Below are 26,229 nucleotides of genomic sequence, written 5' to 3' on the forward strand. Positions count from 1 at the left end.
GGAAAACTAGAGATCAGCCATTCAATGGACTATTCTAAATCACTAAAAATGATGTTATGTACCAACATGTCAGAAAGCTTATGATATAATATTAAGTGAGAAAAGGAAAAATACTAAATTATCTCTCTACACAGATTACAAATGTGACAACGGGAAAAACAGATGCAGAGGATAAAAGGCTGAAGAGAAAGACACTAAAAAAGTAACAGTGGTACAACATGTCAGAAAGCTTATAATATTAAGTGAGAAAAGGAAAAATACTAAATTATCTCTCTACACAGATTACAAATGTGACAATGGGAAAAACAGATGCAGAGGATAAAAGGCTGAAGAGAAAGACACTAAAAAAGTAACAGTGGTTGTAATAGGATGGTTCCAGAGAACACGTCCCCACTCAGGGAAGTGTCTGGTAATCCACTAAGAGGACATAATGAACCCACAGTTATGGGTCCCCAGAGGAATAAGAAATAGAAGAGATGGCTAAAATGCTCTACATTAGAAATAAACAAGGTTAGGGTGGCAGACAGGGTGAGGGGCAGTCACGAGGAAGAAGAGGGAATTGCCCAGTACCACTGCAGGAGAGTTTTAAAGAACATTAAATATTCTCATTTAAGTTACTTGGGTTGCTGTAACCACTACCCTCCTTCTAGTTGCTCAAACCCTCAATCAAGTCTGCACAAAGGCCTTGTGGGAGTGGTCCAGGGGGAGGGGTTCCTGGAAAGGGACTGAGTTCTACACTGTATTGATAACAGTGCAGAAGGAGGTGGCACTAGGGACAGGGAAATAATTCATGGTCTGACCTAAATTAGGGGAAAGCAGAATGTAGAGCCAGAACTGACCAAGAAAAAACCAAGTATTCAGAAGTCACATAAATTGCAGAGGGACACAGCCAGAAATCCAAAGAAATCAGGTCTAGATGACTGGCTGCTGGAGGACTCCAACTGACACCTGAGTTACACTGAGAATGTACACTTCATGCTCCAGATATGTCTTCACACTGTGGTGCTCTAGGTGCTGAGTATCCTTGAGGAGTCTCGGAGGCCACCAAGGAGACAAAGGCTCCACTGCTATCTCCTTTACACATTGGGTAGAGCCTCTACATAAATTTTCATCTGCAAAAGGGGTCGTGTTGCTAAAAAAAGATTTCCAATTTTTTAAAACAATGATCTACGTGATCAAGTGTCAACAAAGAATTTTTAGCAAGGAGGCACCAATGTATGATTTGTGCTAAACGAAGTCCACTCTGGGTGCCTTGTAAACAACCCATTGGAAGAAGGGAGAGACCAGATGACTGGCAGATAAGGTACAGAGTCTATACCAGCAGTTGGAAAACTACAACCTGTGAGCCAAATCTTTTTGTAAATAAAGTTTTATTGGTGCACTGCTATGCCCATTCGTTTACACTGCCTATGGCTGCTTTTGTGCTGCAACAGCACAGCTGAGTAATTGCAACAAAGACTACATACCCTGCAAAGCCTAAAGTATTTACTATCTTCTCCTTTATAGGAAATTTTTCTGATCCTTAGTTTATCCAGTCCGGTCTATATAACTCCTTGTACCTTTGAAATATATTGGATTACAAAAACTAAGCCTTACCAATTAACCCTACAGGAGAGTATCAAGACTGCAAGTACAGAAAAGGTGAATGGGAGATAAGGGGCAGGTTCCTTGAGAGGCTGGTTCTACCAACTCAGTCCATGGTCAAAGACAGAACAAGGGCATTATGGACCGAAGGTCTGTATCTCCAAAATTAATATATTGAAACTGTAAGCCCCTATCTGATATCAGGAGGAGGTGCCTTTGGGAGGTGATTAGGTCATGAGGGTGGAACCTTCATGAATGGGATCAGTGCCCTTATAAAACCCCAGAGAGCTCTCTTGCTCTTGTATGTGAGGATTTACTGAGAACACGGCAGTCTACAACCTGGAAAAGGACCCTTGCCAGAACCCAACCATGCTGGCTAGTACCCTGATCTTGGACTTTTAGCCTTTAGAACTGTTAGAAATAAATTTCTGTTTACAAGCCACCCAGTTTCTGGCGGTCTGTTATAGCAGCTCAAATGAACTAAGACAAATAAGGCTTGACCCAATGGGCCAAGGGTCACACTAAAGGGAAACACAACAGATTTATACAATCACAAATTTTGTATTTGTACAAAAATATCAGAAATTATCAGCAGATAAGGTACTCTTGGGAATCTGTACAATTCAAAGCAGCAGAATCTTTGAACTGACCCTGCCTTAGGATAGGTATGAAAGAAACAACAGGAACTTAACCAAACTTGCATGGACACAAAACTCCAGTGCGTTTCAGTCTGCCACTGTTAGAAAAGAGCAAGGACATGGTAAATCATCATTGAAAAAATAAAAATGACTTTTCTCCAATCACCAACACTTTTGACAACCATAGCTTTCTCCAGTGATAAACACTATTCTGAATGACCAGCTTTGGCTCTCACCTCTCATCAGAGAAATGTCACCACTCTCTGCTTACTACGGCAAGATGGCAAATTACTGTTTGAATCTGGCCATGTTTAAAACACTTAGTAAAGCTTAGCTTACCTTGAGAAAAATTATTTGCCATAACTGAAGTCTTCTCAGTCTCACTGTCTTGCTTCTGGTCTTGTGAGAAGAAAGACTTTTCAGACATTTCATAATCAGACAATGCATGAGAAGGCTCACGAGATTCAGGTAGAATACGCTGGTAGGTTAAGTTGTCTTCCTCACTCCTTAATCATTGGGATTGAAAGAGAAATCATTTCCCACACTGAAATCCCAAGCCAGAACCATGACTTAAGAACACTTAAGATTACTTCATCCTTTGTAACTTCCCTGCATTTGCAACTTCAGATTTTTGTTTCCCTACAGCGTTAAGCAATGACATTATAAATACAAAAAGGGCTCAGCGGGCTTGAGTTTGGAGCCTATGAAGAAGGGCAAGTGAGGGGACTGTGCCTGTCCCACAGTCTGGCTTACAGGGGAGTAACCCAAGGGAGGGTATGGATCTATGGCAGCTATTTACCAAATGCCCACTGTACCCGCCATTTTAGATCTTATTTGGTCTTCACAGAAACTCTTTCATGGATGGATTACTATCCTCACTTAGAGTCGGGGAGACGGAGGTACATCATAAACTAACCCGTTGTCTCACAGCTTGTAAGTGGCACAGCTCAGAGTTGAACCAGGTCTGTCTGGCTCCAAGGCCCTAGGAGAATGTGGGAATCCAGCCCAAAACCATGAAGTAGCCTTATGGATTTAAAAATCTCAGAACCCTCATGGTCCCCAAGTCAGTCCCAATATCATCGTTTTGGGAATTATCTGATTATTAAATTGTTATTTTCCAAGGACCACCTAAGCCATGAAGCAAAACAACCTGAATGCTGTGAAAAGCCCACGTGGACCTCCATTATAGATAAGCTCCTTAATTTAAACTTTTTTTTTTCTCACTTTTTCCTATTATTTCTTGTCAGTGGCCACAGTCTCATTATTCATGAGAATTATCTGATTATTAAATTGTTATTTTCCAAGGACCACCTAAGCCATGAAGCAAAACAACCTGAATGCTGTGAAAAGCCCACATGGACCTCCATTATAGATAAGCTCCTTAATTTAAACTTTTTTTTTTTTCTCACTTTTTCCTATTATTTCTTGTCAGTGGCCACAGTCTCATTATTCATGAGCTCAGACAAAAGCAAAGGATTCCAAAGCTGCAATGCATTCATTAACAGGTAAACACCAGACACAACTTTGTCCAGACAGCATGATGGATGCACAGGCTTCCTGCTGGCTTGTCAAAGTACAGAACAGGCCAAGGGCACCCATTTAATTAGCCTGAGAGTGACCCAGGCGAGTGCTAAGCCCACAGCTGAAAAAGGTAGAACAGAAGGAAAGAAAATGAATCTGTCAGAAATGGAAAAGGGGGACACATTGGTTGAGTAGGGCTAAAAGAGGTTCCCTGCCTCCCTCAAACCCCTTCTCTGAGCCACCACAGTGGTCTTCCAAAACAGCAAATCTGATCATGTCTAGTCCCAGCTGACCCTCCTTCAAAGACTCCCCTTTTCCTGCAGAATAGTCTGGACTCTTAACATAGCATTTGAGGACCAGCCCAGCGTGTCCCAGCCTGCCTCTCCAGCCTCAATGCTCTCTGCACCAGCCACACTGCTCAAAGGGGCCATGTCTCCCTCGCCTCAGGCACGGACACTTTCCCAACAGCCCTGGCCCCTTCATCTCTCATCCTTTAGATCTCAGTTAAGACTGGCCCCACTCTGAAAAGCCTTCCTTGCCCTCTCCACAGTCTGCCAGTGGATCTGCTATCATAAGGACGGAAGTGGAAGGCTGAACTAGGAGGGATCTCTGACATTACTGCAGTAGTAAAGGAGTACTTTTAAATTTATAGAAGCTCTGATTAAAATGTCTTCCGTGAGCTGTGATACTTCCCTGCCTAGTCACTTTAATGATGCTGGTGGCCTTCGTGATGCCAACAAAATCTAAAATTCTGTATCCCGGACTGGTCTCTATTTATTTATTTTACCCCCAGAAGCCCAAAGCACAATGTCTCGAAAGAGAAGGAAAGTACCCAGCAGCATTAATAGCATTCAGAACCTTTAACAAGTAAACAGAGGAAGGCAAGACCTTGGCATTTTCAGTGGCCATAGAAGTAAGCTAAGAAAATATATAATTAATTTATTCTATGAACACTTTTTAAACTGCAACTACATGCCAGATACTTGGAGCTGGAGCAAGTAGAGATACTCAAGACATAGTTTTTGCCCTCAAAGACAATGGGAATAACGGTAAGAGCACAGGCACTGGAGTATGTCAGAGTCAAGTTCAGATCGCAGCTCTGCCTCTTAATGGCAAGTATGCAACTCTGACCCACAGGCTCCTCATCCTAAAATGGGAATAAAAATGCTCACCTCATAGGGTTAGAAGTAATGAATGTGAAATGCCTAGGACAGCAGCTGACAACCACGAATACCCAGTTAATACTAGCTAGCTCATGTCCTTCAGAATTCTGAGAGTGGAAAGATAAATACAGAAAGTATTATAATACCATGTGGTAAGTGCTGCAATGTAACTGATCCTGGGACGTGGTGGAGAGGTAGAGCATTGGGGAGAGCCACGTTCATTTCCATTTGAACTGACTCTAAAGAATAATTTTCAAACTACAAGAGGAAGAGTGTACAGCTTTGCACAGCCATGGTCTAGAGCACAATAAGAAGCCAGATAAAACTGTAGCATGGGGTACATGCTGGGAAGGGAGGGGGTAGAGGAGAGACAGGAAAGGGAAGGAAAAGGGCAGGGGAGGAAGAAGGGCCTCAAATGCCAGGCTGAGTCTGGAATTTATCCCACACATACCCAGGAGCCAACAGAGAGAATATGTCACCTGGTTCAAATCACCTGACAGAAATGCCATGAGTAACCTGAAACGAATGAATGAAGGATGCAGGACCCCCAGCATGAACTCTTGGTTTTGTAAGGCCATTGTCACTTCCAGCAGGAAACTAACAGAATGGGAGGGACCTGGAAGATTTAAAAAGGTGGCAGGCAAACCAAACCCAGAAAGTCCTGGAAAGACTTCTTAACAAATGCTAACACTCACCTCTCTATCTGTTCGTTCTCGGTGCTCATTTCCATTCCAACTGATTTTCCTGAAAGCAAAGATAACATCAAGAATAAAATATTCTTTTAAGTGTTCCCTGATAATTTCTCCCTCATGCATTTGCAAAGGCACTGTTGCATTTGTTTAAACACTCTATAACAATCCTGGACATTTAAAGCATGATCACCAAGAACACAATTCAGGCTATAGACTGCTCCTTTATCACTCCTCTGGCACTAGATCTAGGTGACAGCCCCAAATCTAAAAAGCAGTCACCAGGGCACTGCTGGTACAGGTTCTATTTCCTTCTCTAAAACTCTGGTTCTACAGAATATATGCTCATTGTAGGAAATGGGTAATAGAATCAAAAAAAGATCACTATCTTCCTGCTACCTCCAAAGACATGTTATGGATTTCCTCCCATTCTTTTCTCCATGAATTTTGCCTCTGATGATACCGTATTATGACTTAAATTTTTCACTAAGGACTTTATAAATGTCTCTTACTAAATTTGCTTTAGAAACATCATTTTTAATGATTATACTAAAATTCCATGCTCTGATGATACCGTATTATGACTTAAATTTTTCACTAAGGACTTTAAAAATGTCTCTTACTAAATTTGCTTTAGAAACATCATTTTTAATGATTATACTAAAATTCCATTGTAGGCATGCATGTACCATAGTTTTTTCCATTTCCCTACTTGACATTTAGGTCGTCTCCAAATTTTCCCTTTTATAGATAAATATCTTATGCATACAGCTTTATCTGCCTTTAAGTTATTTCCTTAGGTAACACTCTCAGAAGTGAGATTACTAGGGGAAGGAGTATATAAGAGCAGTTGAAAAAGCCACTGTCTAAAGCAAGGGAAATGACTAAAAGAAATGACAAAAGAGACAAAATAAAGCTCAGAAAAGTTGGGCAAAAGAGGCTCTGCGCTCTGTTCCCGCATGTCATCATTTGCTGTTTGAAAGGAAGCACATGAGCCCAGATTTAAAAGAGACTAACAACTTTATTTTAAAAATACTACAGAACTCTGGAAATTGCAGACGGGATGAGTTTTTTGAAGAAACTGACGCATGGTCAAAGAAAAAAACCAAAACCTTCTCTAGCTGTACCTGAAAAATGAGACTATAATTAAACTGCACCCACACATACAATTTTCAAAACTAATCCTAAAAGAAAAAGTTCTCAACCACCACAGTGTGGAGGAAAAGATCACCGGAGCCTTGCACATTTGCTTTACTAGCGGTTCCCGCCTACAAACTCACTAGGCCAGTTGGCATGGCTGTCCAGGCTCCCTCTCCAACCCCCAGGCCAGCCACCTGGGCACAAAGAGTCACTGCAACATGCCAAGTGCTTAGAAGTCACCCACCACTGCAGGGCACTGTTGCCATCAGGAATGAGTCAAAAGGGCCTGAATAACTGGGCGACAGACCCTGAGTACAGTCCTTTAATATCTGCTATCCCCTTAAAGCTTCACCACAATCCTACAAGCACAGTGTTAGTATCTCCATCTTACTTCAAAGAAGTGAAAATACAGGAGGTTTAATGTTTCAACTCTCTCACTTTGCCCAATTCATTCTCTCATTTTACTGCATTTTACAGTTAAGCAAGAGTGAGGGAGATATTCTTGTAGCTAGCTCTGTCAAAAATCTATACCTTGATCCTCTTGGTTACATCTGGCCCAAAATGGTATGATCTTTTGTTTTCTTGAAAGGCAGAGGCTGATAGGCCTCTATCATAGTGGATGCTCTCAGGATCTCCTCCTTTCCATCCTCTCCGTTCCTCCTCAAGGGGGGAAACCCACATCGGATTCGGTCAGATTTCAAGACCTTAAGTGGAAGCCCCAGATTGCAAGACCATCCCTAATGGGCAGGGACAACTGCATGTTAAAGAAAACAGCTCAGATGGCATTTTTCATCTCACGCCTGACACCTGCACTGGGGCTGTTGATGATAAATAAGACTTTGACCCTACAGACCCTGAGGACAGGCCATCTGCCACAGCCCAGTCTTCCAAAAAGCACGGGAGTTATACATGCACTAACCAGGCAAACAGTAACATGACATCCTGTTTCACATCTACCATTAGGAGTATACCTCCCTTGGGAACTTCACAGGGCGGACTCCCTTGGTTTGTGGCAGGCTTTAACCATTCCGGGTCTCCTTACCATAAACCCATCTTAAAACCATCAAAAGCCTCTCCTCCATTCCTAACAAAACCCATGACCACAGAAGGAAGTGCCCCGATGCCACCAGAAAACACGCGTTTCCCCTTTCTCACATAAGAGACCCTTTGGGGAGCTTGCTGTAACTCAACAATTGTATTCTACACGTTCCCCTATCACAGCAGCTTTCTTTAAAACCAAATGACAAATGGTTATTGTGGGATTCATAGGGAGATCATAACAATTGATGCATTGAATTTCTTGGCGGAAACTGCTTTCACACAGGTGACAGGGTACCATCTGTCGGGCTATTCTAAAAGCTTAGGATGCACATCATGAAAATGCTGCTCCCATCTCTCAGGCAAGTCTTGTTACTACACCTAAAAGCTTCACAGTGTGTGGCAGAGGGGGTACTTTGTCTTTAAAAAAAAAAAAAATCTGGTTATATCATTCACATTTGAACAAGAGAGGACTATCACGCAGGACAGACTTGTAACTGGCTGACCCACCTTCAGTCTCCTCTCCACACTGATTGATCCTGTGTACTGCTACCATTTCAGAAGCCTCTTCAAAATCCATCAATTGTACGGAGTTAAATCAAATACCAAAGCCCAGCATCTCCTCCATGGCCTAAATGTTTCTTCCTTTCAGTCTCACTAGTAACTGGTAGTAAATATTTGTAGTGCTCCTCATAGCTGCACTGAGATGAATGGGGAGCCATCCTGCCCTCAATGAGCTCACATCTGAGAAGGGACAATGGACGCAAAAGACAATTACACTACAGTGCTGTGATAAGCGCAGCATGGATACTGTGGGAGGGCACACAGAGGAGACAAACATAATCCAGCCTGAACCACTGGGGAAAATTTAGAGAAGGTGGCAACCGAGCTATTATCTTTAAGGCAGGCCAGAACTGCTTTATAAAGCTAAGAAGCAGCTACAGGGCTCGGGAGAGGGCAGATTCAGGGATACTTAGAAGAGAAAATCCTCCATTTTACCTGATGGCCTGGATCACCACACTAACCATAACTCACACACCCCATCATCACTGCTGTCACCTCCTGAGCTCTCACTGTTTGCCAAGCAGGACGCAGATACTTTAAATAATCTCATTTAATCCTCACTAACAACTGTAGAAGACAGGTGCTACTACCCCCTTCCAAGAAATCTGATTCTTCAAGGGGTAAACGACCTGTAAAGCTGGGATGAGCTCACATCTATCTGACTCCAAAGGTCCTGTTCTCTCCAACCTCTACATCCTTGTGACAGCCTCCATCACAGTATCTGACGTGAAGGTCGTGTCCCAGCTACAAACAACCCAGAGATAAAGAAAAGAAATAGACTTTGCTTTCACTTGGGGTAAACAAAGAAAGCTTCCTGGAGGACAGGCAAAATTTCTATAAGTGGAGAGTGTAGTGGATTGAATTATGTCCCCCCCAAAACTCCCTGAAGCTTGAATTGTGTCCCCCAGGTTTTATGTATTAGAAACTTAGCCCCCACTGTGACTGTTAAGAGGGTGGGAAGTCCTGTTGTGGTAATTGAAAGGTAGAGCCTTGAAGAGGTGATTGGATTGTAGGACTCTGCAGTAGTGGATTAAAAATGGTGGTCAGGGGCGTAGTTCCGAGGGCTTTAAAAGAAGAGAAGTCTGTCTCTTGCTCTCTCTCTCTGCTGTCTCTGCTTCCACCATCTTGCAATATGAGACCCTGGGTCACTGTCACCACCACCAGATGGACTCTGGACTTCCCAGCCTCAGAAACAGTAAGCAAATAAATTTCATTTTCTTTATAAATTACCCAGTTCCAAGTGTTTTGTTATAAGCAACACAAAACGGACTAATACAGAGAGGACCTCTTGGATTTTACCAATTAAATATTTAAAAAGTAGCAAACCTCTTGGATTTTACCAATTAAATATTTAAAAAGTAGCAAACCTCTTGGATTTTACCAATTAAATATTTAAAAAGTAGCAAACCTCTTGGATTTTACCAATTAAATATTTAAAAAGTAGCAAACCTCTTGGATTTTACCAATTAAATATTTAAAAAGTAGCAAACCTCTTGGATTTTACCAATTAAATATTTAAAAAGTAGCAAACCTCTTGGATTTTACCAATTAAATATTTAAAAAGTAGCAAACCTCTTGGATTTTACCAATTAAATATTTAAAAAGTAGCAAACCTCTTGGATTTTACCAATTAAATATTTAAAAAGTAGCAAACCTCTTGGATTTTACCAATTAAATATTTAAAAAGTAGCAAACCTCTTGGATTTTACCAATTAAATATTTAAAAAGTAGCAAAACTCTATCCCTTAGAAGCATTAAAAAAAAAAAATCACTATTATCCTACCTCTTGGATTTTACCAATTAAATATTTAAAAAGTAGCAAGGACATGCACAAAGATTCCAATACAGTGATCTGCATAATAGCCCAAAACTAGAACAAAATGTCTATCTAATGTGGAATGTTTAAATTATAATACATTTATACAAAAGAATGCTCTGCAGCCACTAAAACTTACAGCGTATATTAATATTATCTATAATTGAACAAAGGGAGAGGATGCAAACAGTACCATTTCCATAAAAAATACACATATGTATAAAAAAGGTCTGGGCATATAAACTCCAGGGTGTTCACGCTTTGCTGTGTGAATGATGCAATTATAGGAGTATTTGCTTATCTGTTATTCTACAGTAAACACGTATTGCTTTGTATTAGTAAAAAAAAAAAAAAAGGCTATATTTAAATTTTTAAGAACTCATGCTATGCAACTGCCTCACATATAAAACCACGTTATGATAAGCTCGTTTCATAATTCAGGAGCCAGACCCCCTACATGGCTTTTAGGAGAAAGACCCACCTCTATGCTACATTTTATTCTCTAAGAAAAGGAGCTGTAGTGAGGTTCCTGGGACTTTTTATGCCTTTGTAGAAGAAAATAAAGTCCTATGTTTGTGTTGTCTGCTAAGCCTGAAATGCTTCTGCCTTCAGAACCCACAGGAAACAAGAAGTAGGAATCTCCTTAGACTTGTCAAGGTAAATAACTGAAAAATAAATCAAGGGGGGCAGCTGGTACCAGAGGCTGGCTCTCTCTCAGCCTCCCCTCTCTAGGGCCCAGGATGAGGGCTTGTAGAAAGAAAGAGACAGATATGGAAAATGCCTCAGGCCTGGAAGATACAGCTTTATCATGAGGACACAGTTATTTCTCCACTAATGAAATGAAGACTAGCTTATTTGTAAAACCTTAGTCAGAAGAAAGTAAATTTTTATAAAGCTGGGAAAGTCAAGTGCTCCTATACCCTGGACTTCAAAGGTCCTGGGGAACTGGTAATAGGAAAATCAGCCTACATTGGTTCTAAGCTGTTGGGGGCCCTTTGGAAAAATTGGGAAAAAAAATATTCACCAGGTCGAGATGCGCAAACTATCCCACAAGCTATCCTGGAATTAAACTGAACATATATGGACCCTCATGAACCATCTGTTTTGTACATATGAAGATAGGAGAACAGGTCAAATCCTGGTTCCACCAAGCCAGCTGTGACTTTTAGCAACATACTACCCTTTCTTAAGGCTACATTCGTCTGAGGATTAAGCCCCAACTCACAATAAATACACATACTAGTAAGCAGTCAGTATGCAAGGGCCATGTACCAAGCACTGAGCAAAGGCTTCACATCCATTATTTAATTTCACCCTTAAGACAACTCTGTGAATCAGGTATTAGAATACTACATTTACAGGTGAAGAAACTGAGGCAAGTATGAAGTAATTTTCCCAGGACACAGAGCTGACAAGTAGGGAGCCAGAGCTCTAACCTGTGCTGTCCAACTCCCGTGACTGCATTCTTCACCACTGGACCCACTTATTTAGATATGTAAGGTAATATTTCTGTGCCACAGGTTCATCATCTGTAAAACTGGGTTAATACCACATGCTTCCAAGGTCATTGTGAAGTTTAAATCAAACAACATATATGATACCAAGTGGAATACAAGGAGATCTAGTGAAAAGAGTTTGTTGTCCAGGGACCTGATTTGAAATCCCAGCTCTGCCATTAACTCCATAAATGATCAAGATGGGTTGTTTACTTGGGCGACAGTCTCCACAAGTGTAAAACTGAGATTCATTAATTCACTCAATCATTTATTTATTCCTTCAAAAAGTATGTATTGAGTGTCTACTACCTGCCAGAAAGTCTATGTCCTAGTGCTACTGCAACAAACACAACAGACAAGATCTATGTGACCTGTGGGGCTTACTCTCCAACAGGGGAGGCAGAATAACAAGTAAGTAAATACAGTAGTCCCCCCTTAGATGCAGTTTTGCTTTCTGTGGTCAACCACGGTCCAAAAATATTAAATGGAAAATAGCGGGCTGGCCTGTGGCTCACTCGGGAGAGTGCGGTGCTCATAACACCAAGGCCACAGGTTCGGATCCCATATAGGGATGGCCGGTTTGCTCACTGGGTGAGCGTGGTGCTGACAACACCAAGTCAAGGGTTAAGATCCCCTTACCGGTCATCTTTTAAAAATAAATAAATAAATAAAATGGAAAATAGCAGAAGTAAACAATTCACAAGTTTTAAACTGCACACAGTTCTCCTGCTGTCCCATCCTGCTCCATCCCATCTGGGACATGACTCATACTTCGTCCAGCACATCCACACTGTATACACTCCCCACCACTAGTCGCTTAGCAGTTGTCTTGGTTATCAGACCGACTGTTGCGGTAGTGCAGTGCTTGTGTTCAAGTCACCTTTATTTTACTTCATAATGGCCCCGAAGTGCAAGAGTAGTGATGCTGGCAATTCAGATATGCCAAAGAGAAGCCAACAATGCTTCCTTTAAGTAAAACGGTGAAGGTTCTGGACACAAGGAAAGAAAACTAAATTGTATGCTGAGTTTGCTAAGAGCTATGATAAGAACGTATCTTGCATCCGTGAAATTGTGAACAGTATATTGCTTTGTTTGTTCTATTTCATTATTAGTCGTCGTTGTTAATCTCTTATTGTGCCTAACCTATAGGTACATATGTATAGGAAAAACCAGTGTATATAAGGTTCAGTACTACCCTCATTTTCAGGCATCCACCAGGGTTCTTGGAACATATCCCCTGTGGATGAGGGTGGACTACAGTATGTAATATGCGAGATGCTGACAAGCAAAATAGAGGAAAATAAAGCAGGGTAAAGGGAAAAGGGAAATGCCGGCAATGGGGCAGAGGAGCCTTGCTGTTCAACAGAGTTGTCAAAGAGGGCTTTTCTGATAATATGACATTTGAGAGAAGGCCTTGAAGGGATGGGAGACACCAGAGAGAAGAGAAAGCACAAAAGCCCTGAAAAAGGAGCTGCTCTGGTGTGATGGAAAACTGTTAAGGGCAGTGTAGCTGGGGAGGGCCAAGGAGGGAGGCTGGGGTGGTAGGAGATGAGGTAAGAGAGATGGTCAGGTGATGGCACAGGGTTTTGTGGTCTCTTATCTGAACTTGTACACTGAGTGAAAAGAAAAGCCTTTGATTTTTGAGCAGAAGGGACATGATCTGACTCACGTTTTTAAAAGATGACTCTGACTACTATGCGGAAAACAGACTGCAATGGGCTGATGAGAAGCACAGAGGCCAGGCAGCAGAGGACTGCAACAATCCGGGTGAGACAGCAGTGGCAGCTGCAGCCGTGGGAGCAATGAGGTCATGAAGATACAGAAGATATGCTGAAGGTAGAGCTTCAAAGGGCCAGGGAGGGGAAGGAGAACAGAACTCGCAAAGGAGTTCTTTTTAGGAGCCAAGTGGGCAAAGGATTGCCCCAAGGAGGGAGGAAGCAACCACATCAAATACTGCTGGAGTCTGAGTAAGATAAAGACTGAGGGGCCGATCCCGTGGCTCATTTGGGAGAGTGTGGCGCTGGAAGCGCAGCGGCGCTCCCGCCACAGGTTTGGATCCTCTATAGGGATGGCCAGTGCACTCACTGGCTGAGTGCGGTGCAGACGACGCCAAGCCAAGGGTTCCGATTCCCTTACTGGTCACAAAAAAACACACACAAAAAAAGACTGAGAACTGATGTGCCCAAGTAGACACTGTTAGTGACTGCTGGGATGACTGAAAGCCCAATCCCAATGGGTTTAAGAGAGAAAGGGGGACTAAAAAATACTAATAAAGGAGAGGAACAAAAATAATGACTTCTAGAGGCAATTTAAAAGGATAAAAGTTTTAACTTTGGAACTATATTAATGTTTTCAATATTCAAAAATGAAATTAGATAAACAACAATAGGGTAAAAAAAACCTAAAATTAAATACCAAATTAATCTAATGATATTTCAAATGAATAACATAACAACACTGTAGAAAGAATGAAACCAAGTAACTTTTCAACTCAATACCTGACTATAACCCTTAGCCTAAAAACAAAAATAACTTGGGCCGGCCCGGTGGCGCACTGGAGAGTGCGCCGCTTGGGAGCGTGGCGGCGCTCCCGCCGAGGGTTCGGATCCCATGTGGAGACCGGTTCCCGCTCACTGGCTGAGCGCGGTGCGGGCGCAACACCGAGGGTTGCGATCCCGTTACAAAAGACAAAAAGGAAAAAAAAACAAAAAATAACTATAAACAAATCTTGAACTCTTCTAGTAGATTTGTTTTTCAGAGTGGTATGGGTGGAGCAATTCTGGAACTATTTGCATATATTTTCAAATTGAGCAAATCAGCAGATATGCTTATGTTGTGAAAGCCAGGGTTCTTACTGTTGAAGAAGGAAATATAAATATAGAAGCGAGAAAGACAAGAAAGAACTCAGTTTGGACTGAAACTGGAGGTATCATTGTGAAGTAATGATGTTTTAAATAAATTATACATTTATACACACACACACACACACCCATACCAATCTGCCTTGCTAAAGGGCTTAGAAACAAAGACACCTTAGTAGCAATGAACACACCCAGCACCAAATCTTGGTTTTTAAATACCATTCCTCAATAAAAAGAACTAAAGCTTCTTGGAGAAGTGGCTAATACAGGAGCAGGAACAGTAGAAGATGAACGTGGAACATCTTTTTTTTGTGCCAGAAAGTGAAAAAGTACTCTTGAAAAGATGGACATATGTCAAAAAGAACTGCCACTTACCAAATCTAGCACAATATGAATGACAGAATGGATAATAGCCCATTAAATAAAATAAGCATATATAAGTCCATAGAATAGTAAACAAATAAACAATAAATACATAAATAAAAGAAGTTGAATTGAGAATGCATCTTTCTAGTAGATGCCACCTAGTAATAAACGACAAAGCAATGATGGTGTTAGGAAAAAAATCACCATATTGCCACCATCACAGTAACATCTGAGTCAGCCAAGAACCATCGATGTATGGTATAATTCACTGGTAAAGGTTTGAAGAGAAACAGAATATTTACAGTTACAAAGTATCACCCACGAATTACTTATCACACAGGGAAATATTATAATTTACAGTGGAGAACTCTGACAGACACCACCTTAACCAAGTGATCAGAGTTATTACCACCAAAAATGGGACAAGCTGGTATCATGTGCCTCCTTAACATGGCACCATAAGGACAAAAAGTCACCTATGTGGTATTCCTGCCAAAACTGTAACTATCTAACCTAAGCAATAGAATCTAGTCATTTAAGGAAACAACAGATAATCCCCAAGTAAGGGACCAGGCTGAACTCAAGTATGTTAATGTCATGAAAGACAAAGGGTGAGGAACTACTCCAGATTAAAAGATACCAAAGAGACATAGCAACTACATGTAATGTGGGGACTAGATCCAGGATCAGGGTCAGAATCAGGAATAAATAGTCATAAAAGACATTACTGAATCAATTATAAAACACTAAATATAAAATGTATATTAGATAATAATATACTAGATAATTCTATTTCTTATTTTGATAACTGAACTGTGGTTATATAAGAGAATGTCCTTGGTCTGAGGAACTACACATTGAAGCATCTGGGGAAAGTGACATGATATTGTCACTCTACTCTCATAGGGTTCAGAAAGAAAATAAGTGTGCATGTATGTATAAAGAGACAGAGAGAAAAAACAAACATGGCAAAATGCTAACAACTGATGAAGCTGGGTGAAGGTATACGGGAGTTCTTCATTGTGGTGTCAAAAACTATTTTAAAAAAATTTTAATGTATTAACATTTACTGAAGTACCTAGCACACAGCAAAGGTTTATTAGCAAAGGATTTCTTTTGTCCTTCTTCCCACCCCTTACCCTTGGATATATGTTTTAACTGAAAAAAGTTTTGCTTGTCTGGTTGGGCTTTTTTGGTTGCCAACATTTAAAACTCATGAGTTTTCATGAAAAATACCCAATTTTCATCTTCTCTGGAAAATGTGGAAGAACTGGCAACCATGTGGCCAGTGCTGAGAGGCAGCACCTCCTGGCTGGCTTTACTCCCATACCTCACCAGCCCAGCCCTGGAGGCATCTAAGCTCACCTCATCAAGGCAGAGGGACAGGAGACAAACAAGGCCAAGGAGTCAGTTCCTCCTGTGCCCCTCCCAGAAGTCCTGGATCAATTACTGAGGTGGCTTAGGACTCACGTGCCTCACCCCACTTACCGTTGAGAAGCAGCTTTTCCAATTTCTCCAGCAGTTCCGCACATTGATTCAGCTGCTCCTGGAAACCCTCCGCCACACAGTAATCCACATCACTGGCCTGCAGCAGCTCCTCAAATGCCTTAATCATGGTGTTCATGTGTTGACGATAAATGACACAGATGTCATGGCTATCCTTAATCTGCTGCCGTTGAAGGGAGAGCTCCCTGGCCTGGGACTGAACTAATGAATCGTATCTGATAAAAGGGAGGAAAGAAAATGCTCATACCATTTTAGAATTGAATTTTTGTGACCTTAACACTAATTGGAAAAATGACAGAGCCCAATTTTTAAAAGCCTGCAGCTGTACAAGTACATATACTTTTAGAAAAATTGAAACTGTACAAGGTCACTCCTTCGATTTCAAAGAGCCAATAAATGCTGGAACAAAGATTCTTCTACAATATTTTTAACCTTATAAAGCCCTCAATTAAAGTGGATTGGCAAAGACACAGGAGAACAATTAGTTTCCATATACTCTTCAAAAATACTATTCTGAATTACAGAAATATATGCCCTGAGGGTCAGGGAGATCTACCAAAAATTCTAATGAAGTACAAAAAAAAGTGTAAGACAGGGGAGAAAAAAAAAAGGTAAGCCCCTCTCCTCCTAACTGAAAGGTAAGGGGATAATCATGACCCTAACTACCATTTACTTAGGGTCTCCACCTGTCAGTAACTGAATTAGGTCTTTCATAGAAATTATCTGATTCTCCCAGTCTTCCAACAAGTGTAGGAATGCCCCCCACAGAAGAGGAAACTGATAGCAAAGTTAAGTGGTGGATTCAAACACAACTCTGGCTTCAAAGCTCTGTTATGCAGTACTCCCCCCTGACCACCATGTGCCATCTTTTCCTGTCTGTGAAACTGCAAGATTTAGTAGGCACTGAGAAAAACACAAGTTAAGCGAAATGTTGCTCATATAAAAGTAAACTGTGGCCACAGTACCCTGGCTCCAGAGAGGAGCCTGGCAAAGATGCTGGCATTTCCATTCAACATGTTCTCCCTTCCCTGAAATGACAACAGTATGTGGGCCTAGCAATGACCTTTGATGCTGAGTATGTACATACAGATCATGTGACGCCTGTATGAGAGGTGGGGGTGGATTTAAGGGAAGAGAAAGAACACAAGTATTGGAGGGGGGTAAGGTGGGCTTGAACCCTGGCAACAGCTCTGACCAGCTCTGTGAATATTCTCTGACCAGTCACAGCATCCTCTTTAAGGCTCACTTTCCTTATCTATAAAAGCATGTTTAAGAACACCTCCTTCTCAGATGATTTTGAAGATTAAATAAGAAAAGTGCCCACCCAGGGGCCTGACACAACAGCCCTTCAATAAATACAAGCTCCGTTCAATCTCACTGCCTGGAAAGTCTTGAAAAATTCACTCTGGCTCCTGACAATTCAGAACGATGTGCTTGTCTCAAATTAGTGACAAATGAAGGTCAACTTTACAAATGATCCCCTTTTTGCCATATCTCATGAAGCAAAACTGTATCTATCTATACTCATAAAGCATTATCTCCATGACCTAAGAATTCTCCTCTTTCAACACAGGCTTATTTCTCTAAGATGACCTTAAAGGGTAAAGATATGAAAAATATTTATATTCTTCCCACCCTGCCTAGGACATCAGTTTTAGTTCCACATCACTGCAAAAGCCAATAAGAGTCCAAGAGTAAACACTGCAGTTCAGCAAAAGCACTACCACTCACCAAGTAACTGGTATGAAACCTTTACCTTGAGCCCTCAACCTGAGAAGGGCAAAATCTGCCATGCCAACTACAGAGGACACAAGACTTGTACCTGACGTTCACGTGGGCGGGCACTATTCCTCGTGTCCCCATCGTGTTTCACTTCTCCAGGAGGCCTGGCTGTCTGAACCCCACCACCGAGCCTCCCCCAGTACATACTCCTCCCCATCACAGAGCAGCACTCCCTTTCAGCTCATGGGCTCCCGCCTAGTGGCAACATCAGGAACTGCAGGCTTAAAGAAGGCGAAGGCAGAGGTAGAATGTACCTTGAGGGTGAGATATCTCTGAACTTATTCTGCAGGTTATAGATTTCACTGAAAAGTTCCATGTTCAAATTCTGCTCTTTCTGCAGCTCATATTCCTGGTCCACCAGCTGCTGCTTGGGGCTCTCTAGCATCCTGCCATCAATCATCTCTGGGGCTAGAGGATGGAGGATTTTCATGTGTTTCACATATCGTACTTGGTGCAAACTTGAAAAGGTCATTCCTTCTTCATCAGTACTGCCCTTGGGCTTGTTCAAGCCGTCCTGGGCCCCTTCCATCCCGCACAAAACTGTGATAATGGCCTCACTGCACTGGGAGTGCTTCTGAAGCTGAACTATGAAATTCCGGTAGCCCTCCAGCTCAGTTTCCAAACCACGGATTTTCTGTTTTAGGTCATCTGTGTCATGTGACATATCGATGTCCTCAGACTGATCAGTCCCAATCACACAGACCTTAAGAGAAGGTTGATTCTTAGAACTCAAGTAAGTACCCACTGAAGTTGGGCCCAGAATATCTTCAGGATTCTCTCCGCATGTTGGCAAGATGGCAAGGTCATCAGGCAAGTAAATTTCAGAGTCTGAAAATCAAATACATTTATATCAGTATGTCCTTTGCTGAAATCACCCCTCTCTCTCCTTCCTCACAGCCATGGCCAAATCAAGACCACTGAATGAGCCTTCTAATAAGCCTCCCTGCCTCTAGTCTTTCCCTTTTACCTCTTAGTCCATTCTCTTCCTCAGAGCAACTGGTCTAAAAAGTGAATTTACCTATGCTTAAGCACCGCCCCCAACATACCTTAGACTCATCAACACTCTCTAGCTGAGACCCTCCAGAATCCTTTCCAGGAAACTGAGATCCTCCAGAAACCTTTCCAGGAATATCCCCTGGTATCACCTATAGAGATTCCCTACTAAATCAACCACGATTCCTTGCACATTCCATGCTGTTTCATGCCTCCATGATTTTGCATGTTCTGTGCCCTCTGCCTGGAATACCCTCAGCTCTCTATTCTACTCCTACTCAACGAACTCCTATTCATTCTTCTACACCCAGATCTAATTTTCCTTCTTCTGCAAGCCCTCCTCGAGCTATGCAAAAGTCATTCCCCTCTGTGCTTCCACAGCACTTTATACATATTACTCAAGACAAACATACTACATGCTGGCTACTAATATAGGAATTACGACTGGCTTATTTATTTACATAGCATTTGTTATTTGGATGCTTCTCTCCCTCACCAGACTGCAAGTTCCCTCATAGCAGGGACGTAGCCTTTCATCTTCACATTTCTACACCTAGTACAGTACCTAGCCCAGACCAGAAGTCAGTGGCAGTCTGAGAAATATTGACAGACTCAGTGAAGCAATGTTAAAGAGTAGTAATTCTAAACACCCAAGGCAGGTGAGAGTTTTCTTTTCATTTCCATGTCCACCAGTTTCTAAGATGCCATGATGTCTCCTTTAGTGAGCTGTTTTGCTGACTCACACCCTGCCAGGAAATATTTCCTTATAGCTAGCTTAAATCCCAAGAGATGAAGCCAAACTTTTGTTGAGAGGGGGAGTGGTAGAGCAGAAAGAATATAAACTTTGAAGCCAAAGACAAGTAGGATCACACCCACCTTTGCTACCTGCTGGCAGCATAGGCTTAGGCAAGTAATTTACTATCCCAGTGCCTCAGTTTCCCTGTATGTAAAATGACGATAGAGATGGCTAATATGGTCGTAGTGAGGCTTCAAGCTCACACCTGACTCCAGAGTTCTGTCCTTGGCCACTACAACACACTGCCTGCTGTCCAGGGAAAGCTCAGCTCAATATACGGAGCTGTTTGATTACTTAAAAGGCAGCAGAAGGTAGGAGAAAAAAACCCATCTTTGAAACTCAACAGACCTGGTTTCAAACTCTGGCTCTGCCACTTACTAGCTGTATGGCCTTAGCCAGATTACCTAAGCTTTCTGAGCCTCAGGAGTTTCCTCTGTAAAATGGAAAGAATATCATTCACTATGAAGAGTTATGCTTGCTCATTTTGTTTTTAGAATTATACGGAACAATATCTACAAAAAGGCTAACAGTGTCTGGCATATAATAATAAAGAAACCCAACTAATACGAACACTCTTTTGCTTCTCCTTGCATTCAAAGCTGGAAGGAGATGTCCGCCACTGGAGGATGCAAGCGAAGGCCTGCGTGGGGAAATGCTGCATAAGCAAGTGTGGGTTGGACCGGATGAACCAGAAGAGCTCTCAGAAAGAAAATCTCACAGAAATCCCTGTCAGACTGCACGCTCCAATTTCTTGTTCTGCAATCTGCTCCTTGTGACTTTAGGTCCACTCTTGTCTCTATTCGTAATGCAAATACCATAAAATAAAACTTTTCGTTTTAGAAAGCAGCTGCTACACAACCTAAAGGAAGCATTCCTAATATTGCATTTTTCCCGTCCACAATTTTTTATAATCACTAGTCTGTGAGGTCCTTGAAGGTGGAGACCATGTCATCCATCTCTGTTTCTCCAGAGTCTGGCAAAGAGCCTGCAACAGAGTACTTCAGCAAGTACTTCTGGCTGAGCGAGTATAAAAGAGAGAGCACCAGGGAGAGAGATCTCTCAACAAGACTTTGGTCCGGTGAATCATCCTTCAAGACAAGGAAATATCTTTGCTATAACAACCTCATGATAATGGAATGTGGTCCATATTTCATGGTAGGAAGCAATGTTTACTTGGAGGAATAAGATTAGTTGTGATGACTTTCACTAAGTAACTATGAGGCAAAGACAAATGTAAGTCCCATACAAATGTCCTTTTGTGATATAAACTGTGGCCAGCTCTGATGTTTAGCTACACACACCCCCTCAGAACCCTTGAGAAGGTGTGCACATTCTCCAGCCCTCCACTTTAAATTTTGCTGCTAGCAATGCAACAACCATAACCTTCAGACACTTTGCACTTAACAGTTTTGACTTCAGAAGTGCTCCCAAAAGTCCACAATCTACAGCAATTTGTAATTTGGCAAAGGTAAGGATTTGATATCTAGGCATCAAGGCCAGTAGACAGCAAGTCTCATAGCCCAGCACCAGCATGGTGATGTGGCTTTGCTATTCTCTGCTCAGTAGCCCTTGATAAAGGTCTGAAAGAGCTGCTTCCATTCAATTAAATGTCATTGCATAGAGGGTGTGAGGAAGGGAGGATTATAAGCTGTAGCGTACATGTGAAACTGCAGGTTTACCATGGCCTCAGGACATATAATTATACACTAGGACCTGGCCTAGGCACCAAGCACTTCACCTATATTATTGATTTGCCACAACCCTGTGAGGCACCACTAGTATCTCCATTTTATAGAAAAGAAGGTCGAGGCTTAGAGAGATTAAGAATTTGCCCAAGGTTCAGGATGAGTGAGCAGCAAAGCCCGTCGTCAAGCCTGGCAGCCTGCCTCTAACACTCTGAATGCTTCTTCCTGACATAACCCTCCTGCAGCTGGGCCTCCTGTATCAGGGGTGTATAAGCAAAGACAGAGAGTTCTTAGCCCTCAATGTGAAGGCCAAAACACCTATGAAATCCCCTTCATTCAGTTCCCAAGTATCTATCAAGGGGCTCCTGAAGAACAGACAGCAGTGAAGATGTTGCACACAGGACCCAGCCTGCGGAGGGCAGTCACTGAGCAGGTGGATTCAACACTAGTTGGTACTGGGGAAGGGTAAGCAGGGGGGCTGATGTGAGTGCCCAAATAACTGGGGACTCAGGACATGCTCTCACGATCCCTGAGATCTAGGCAGGCATTGGAAGGATGAAGCATCAGCTAAGCAACAATCGAAGGGAGGAAGTTCAGGCAGATGCAACAGCACATGCGAAGTCCTGGAAGCACATTCAGAAAAATGAAAGAAGTTCAGTGATGAAGAGATACTGAGAGGGAAAGGGAAACTGTCAATCAGTTGAGAAGTCTTTATTGATCACCATGAACAAGAAATCAAAAGATGTCCCCAGCATCAATTTTTTGTACTATAAGAAATACTGTAGGTTCTAGAACTTCTCACAATTCAGCTAAGGGGTACTTTATTGCCCAGTAGAGTAGTTTTCTTCTCAAAGCCCAGAACACTCAGAAGCATGTGACCACATATTCACGGCACTGACTTCAGGCCTGGGAAAGGACACACCACTAAAGGGCCCACAGCCAGGTATTTCCCTAGAACTGGCATTCTCATGGCTATTTCTTGACAAATTTGGGATTTCTGAGGACAATTATTTCTTACAGAGTGAATGAGATCCAATAATAGTGATTAATTTTTTTTTAAACAAAGAGGAAAAAAGATCTAAGGTAAAAAGAAAAAATGTAAGCATTTGCTCATTCTGGTTGAATAAGAGCATGTGTTATTTGTTACCTTATGCTTTGTGCTTATCTGTATGCTTACAATACTTCATCATTCAAAAAAGAAATACAGTTTGCCTGTGGCCTCCCTTTCCCACTGACCTACCTGGCAAACCCCACACACCAGTCTCAGCTGCAGGCTCTCCTCTGCCTCACTCCTCCCAGCATATGGAGGCCACCTTTATGCACGCCTCAACAACAGCCAGCCCCAGGATGCATACAGAGGAACTGTGGGATGACTAGCTGCATACAGAGGGACTATGGAATGACTATCTCCTCCCATCTGCGAGGTCCCTTGAGAGCAGGCATTGTGTCTTCTTGTGCTGACCCCCCAGTGCCCAGCCCACTGCCTCGGACAAAGTGTCTGACCAATGGACTGGTAAGCTCCGACACATCCTACTGTACCGCGATTCTCCCACCTATTTGCCAGCTGGGTAGCCCAGGGTCAATTATTTTTTTTTTTTTTCTCCTTTTTGTCTTTTTTCGTGTCCGGCAACGGATCGCAACCCTCCAGGGTCAATTATTTTTAAAACGTCAGCTTCCCCATGTGTTAGATGAGAATGATAATGATGCCCTGAGAGCTATTGCAGGCTTAGGGGTCAATTATTTTTAAAACATCAGCTTCCCCATGTGTTAGATGAGAATGATAATGATGCCCTGAGAGCTATTGCAGGCTTAGTGATAAGTTTTACATAAAACATCCCAAATGGTGCCTGACACATGGTAGATGTTCAATACCTGTAGGGGTTGGATTCTGACCATTCTCGTAGATTGTTTGCTGATCACTGTCCATTTCCTTGTCTCTCCAGACAGAGGGTGTGGTTTTAATTCCTTTTTCGTCTCCTGGGCTGTCCTGGTAGGTTGCTCCCACAAGAGGCTGAGCTACAGGCATTTGCAAAGAGAAATTAAAATAAATAAAACCATAGACTTGAAACTCAGCCAAGCATCTGAGAAGAACACAAAGATACAATAGGGAAATAAAAACACTGGGGAAGCAAAATGCAATTTATAAGATAAAATTAATCTATCGAGCTGCCATAACAGGACATAAAAAGCATAAATATACTTCAGCTTGTCTGAAATGTTTTAAGTCCAGGCTCTCAAAATACTATGAGTGAGAAAATGAATTCTATCAACTCATGCCCACTTTTCCCAAGAAGAGAGAAGCTCCAGGATCTCCTGGACAACTGCAGGAGTAGCTCCCGGCTAAGGCACCCTAGCATCTAAGCAAGAAATAAAAAGTGTTGAGTGAAAAATGGCAAGCCCTGGGCAAATTGCCAGGGCCTCTGTTGGGCTGAGTCACCTTTGACATAAAATCCTTCCTCCAAAGACCCCCACACCCCTGCACTGACTTAACTACCTGCCACCCCCTAATCTCTCACTGGACAGGGAGCTCTCAGAAGGCAGAGACTGTATCTGATTCATCTCTCTCCTCTCTCTCCCACACCCAGTGCATGAGGATGGGACTCAGCAGGTACTAGGGGAATGTTCACTGAATGCATAAATAGATGGATGGATGGATGGATGGATGGATGGATGGATGGATGGATGGATGGATGGATGGATGGATGGATGGATGGATGGATGGATGGATGGATGGATGGATGGATGGATGGATGGATGGATGGATGGATGGATGGATGGATGGATGGATGGATGGATGGATGGATGGATGGATGGATGGATGGATGGATGGATGGATGGATGGATGGATGGATGGATGGATGGATGGATGGATGGATGGATGGATGGATGGATGGATGGATGGATGGATGGATGGATGGATGGATGGATGGATGGATGGATGGATGGATGGATGGATGGATGGATGGATGGATGGATGGATGGATGGATGGATGGATGGATGGATGGATGGATGGATGGATGGATGGATGGATGGATGGATGGATGGATGGATGGATGGGTGGGTGGATTAAAAGAAGGTGGAAAGGAGGGAGGGAGGAATGAGCAATTCTGCCAAAGGCCAGCTTATCTTGAAACCTCAACTATGGTAAATCCAAGAGGGAACCTAAAATTAAGTGGAAGATACCTCTGGCTAGAGATCATTATAAAATCCACACAAGATGTATCATATACTAGGCTTTATGAAACAGTAAGGAAAGCAGGCTTTGAAATCAGGCAGACTGGTTCACATCTATCTTGGGAAGTTCGTAACAGTATGACTGTAGCCAAGTCACTTTATCTCTGAAACTGCTGCCTCAACTGTAAAACGGGGATAATTACTGTACCTACCTCAAAGGACTGTTGAGAAGACTCAATTAGTTCATGTATTTAAAGCATATATAGTAGGGCTCAGTAAGTAACAGGTGCTTGTTTTATTAATACCGTGGGAAGTGTGAGGCTCCAGAATCATCCCCAATCCCTGAACCACTCTGAAAATCCCCTAGTATGATGCAATCTCCCACTCCAGTACTCGGACCCTTCATTCACAAATCCCAAAGAACACCCGTCTCCCCTAAACATTCATCTTGCCCCCTCTTTCTACATGACCTGGGCTGTCCACAGAGGACGCTGCTTCTCCTTCAGGCTTCACAGCACTGGCTGTTTCTTCCCCACGTCCCTTGTATCATGGGCCCAGAAGTGTGTAAGTGCCTTGGCTCCTCACTGCCACTTCCAGATCATGCTCTCTTCCCTGAAAACTCCAGACTATACCACTGACTACCCCACCTTACCGCAGTCGTCCATGGTCCCTACTGACTGAATCCCTTGAGATTCATTGATGATTTGGCTCCTAACTGCCCTGCTTCTCTAGATCCTCATTAAGGTACAATTCCTCAGAGTTGTCAGTTCTTGCTGTCTCCAGTTTCTCTCCTCGATTCATTTTCTGGAACCTATGCCAATCAGGCCCTGTCCACTCCATGGAAACAGCTCTCTTCAAGGCCACCAATGACTTCCACATTGCTAAATCCCAAGGCCAATCCTCAGTCCTTATCTTACCTGTCTTACTAGCAATATCTGACACAACTAATCCATTCTTTACTCAGCTTCTGGGCTGTCATCCTCTCTTGACTCCCCTCCCATCTCATTGGCTGCTCCCTCTCAGTCCAATCTCTAACCAGTGGAGAGTCCCAGTCTCAATTCCTGGACCTGCTCCCTATGGCACCAAGTCACATAGCCTGAAATATCAGCAATATGTTACTATTTCCTAAGTTTATAACTCTAGCCCAGACCTCTCCCCTTGACTCCAGCCTCATCTGTCTCCAACTCCCTACCCAACACTTCCATCAGGATGGTCAACAGGCATCTCAAATAAGTCCAAAATCAGACACCTAATGTTCCACCCTAAGTTTTCTTCTCCTGCAGTCTTTCCCATCTTGCTGTATTTCGATAACTCTGTATTTCCAATGGCTGACATCAAAAGTGACCCTCTAAAGCAGAGGTCAACCTACTTTTCTTAAAGAGCCAAATAATAAATCTTTTAGGTTTTTCAGGCCAT

General features: G+C 42.5%; 1 protein-coding gene across 1 annotated transcript in view; it reads right to left on the bottom strand.

The window, feature by feature from the left end:
* Positions 1-26,229, bottom strand: part of CDK5RAP2 (CDK5 regulatory subunit associated protein 2) — a 194,473-nt gene that overhangs the window by 20,204 nt on the left and 148,040 nt on the right. Inside the window, exons 24-28 of the mRNA XM_008568766.1 lie at positions 23,511-23,654; positions 18,419-18,992; positions 16,365-16,597; positions 5,602-5,650; positions 2,562-2,728 (exon numbers count right to left, since the gene is read on the bottom strand). Of these exons, the coding sequence (XP_008566988.1) occupies positions 2,562-2,728; positions 5,602-5,650; positions 16,365-16,597; positions 18,419-18,992; positions 23,511-23,654 (1,167 nt within the window). The remainder of the gene's footprint in view (positions 1-2,561; positions 2,729-5,601; positions 5,651-16,364; positions 16,598-18,418; positions 18,993-23,510; positions 23,655-26,229) is intronic.

This window comes from Galeopterus variegatus, unplaced genomic scaffold (assembly GCF_000696425.1).
Source record: "Galeopterus variegatus unplaced genomic scaffold, G_variegatus-3.0.2 Scaffold439, whole genome shotgun sequence".
Classification (NCBI taxonomy): Eukaryota; Metazoa; Chordata; class Mammalia; order Dermoptera; family Cynocephalidae; genus Galeopterus; species Galeopterus variegatus.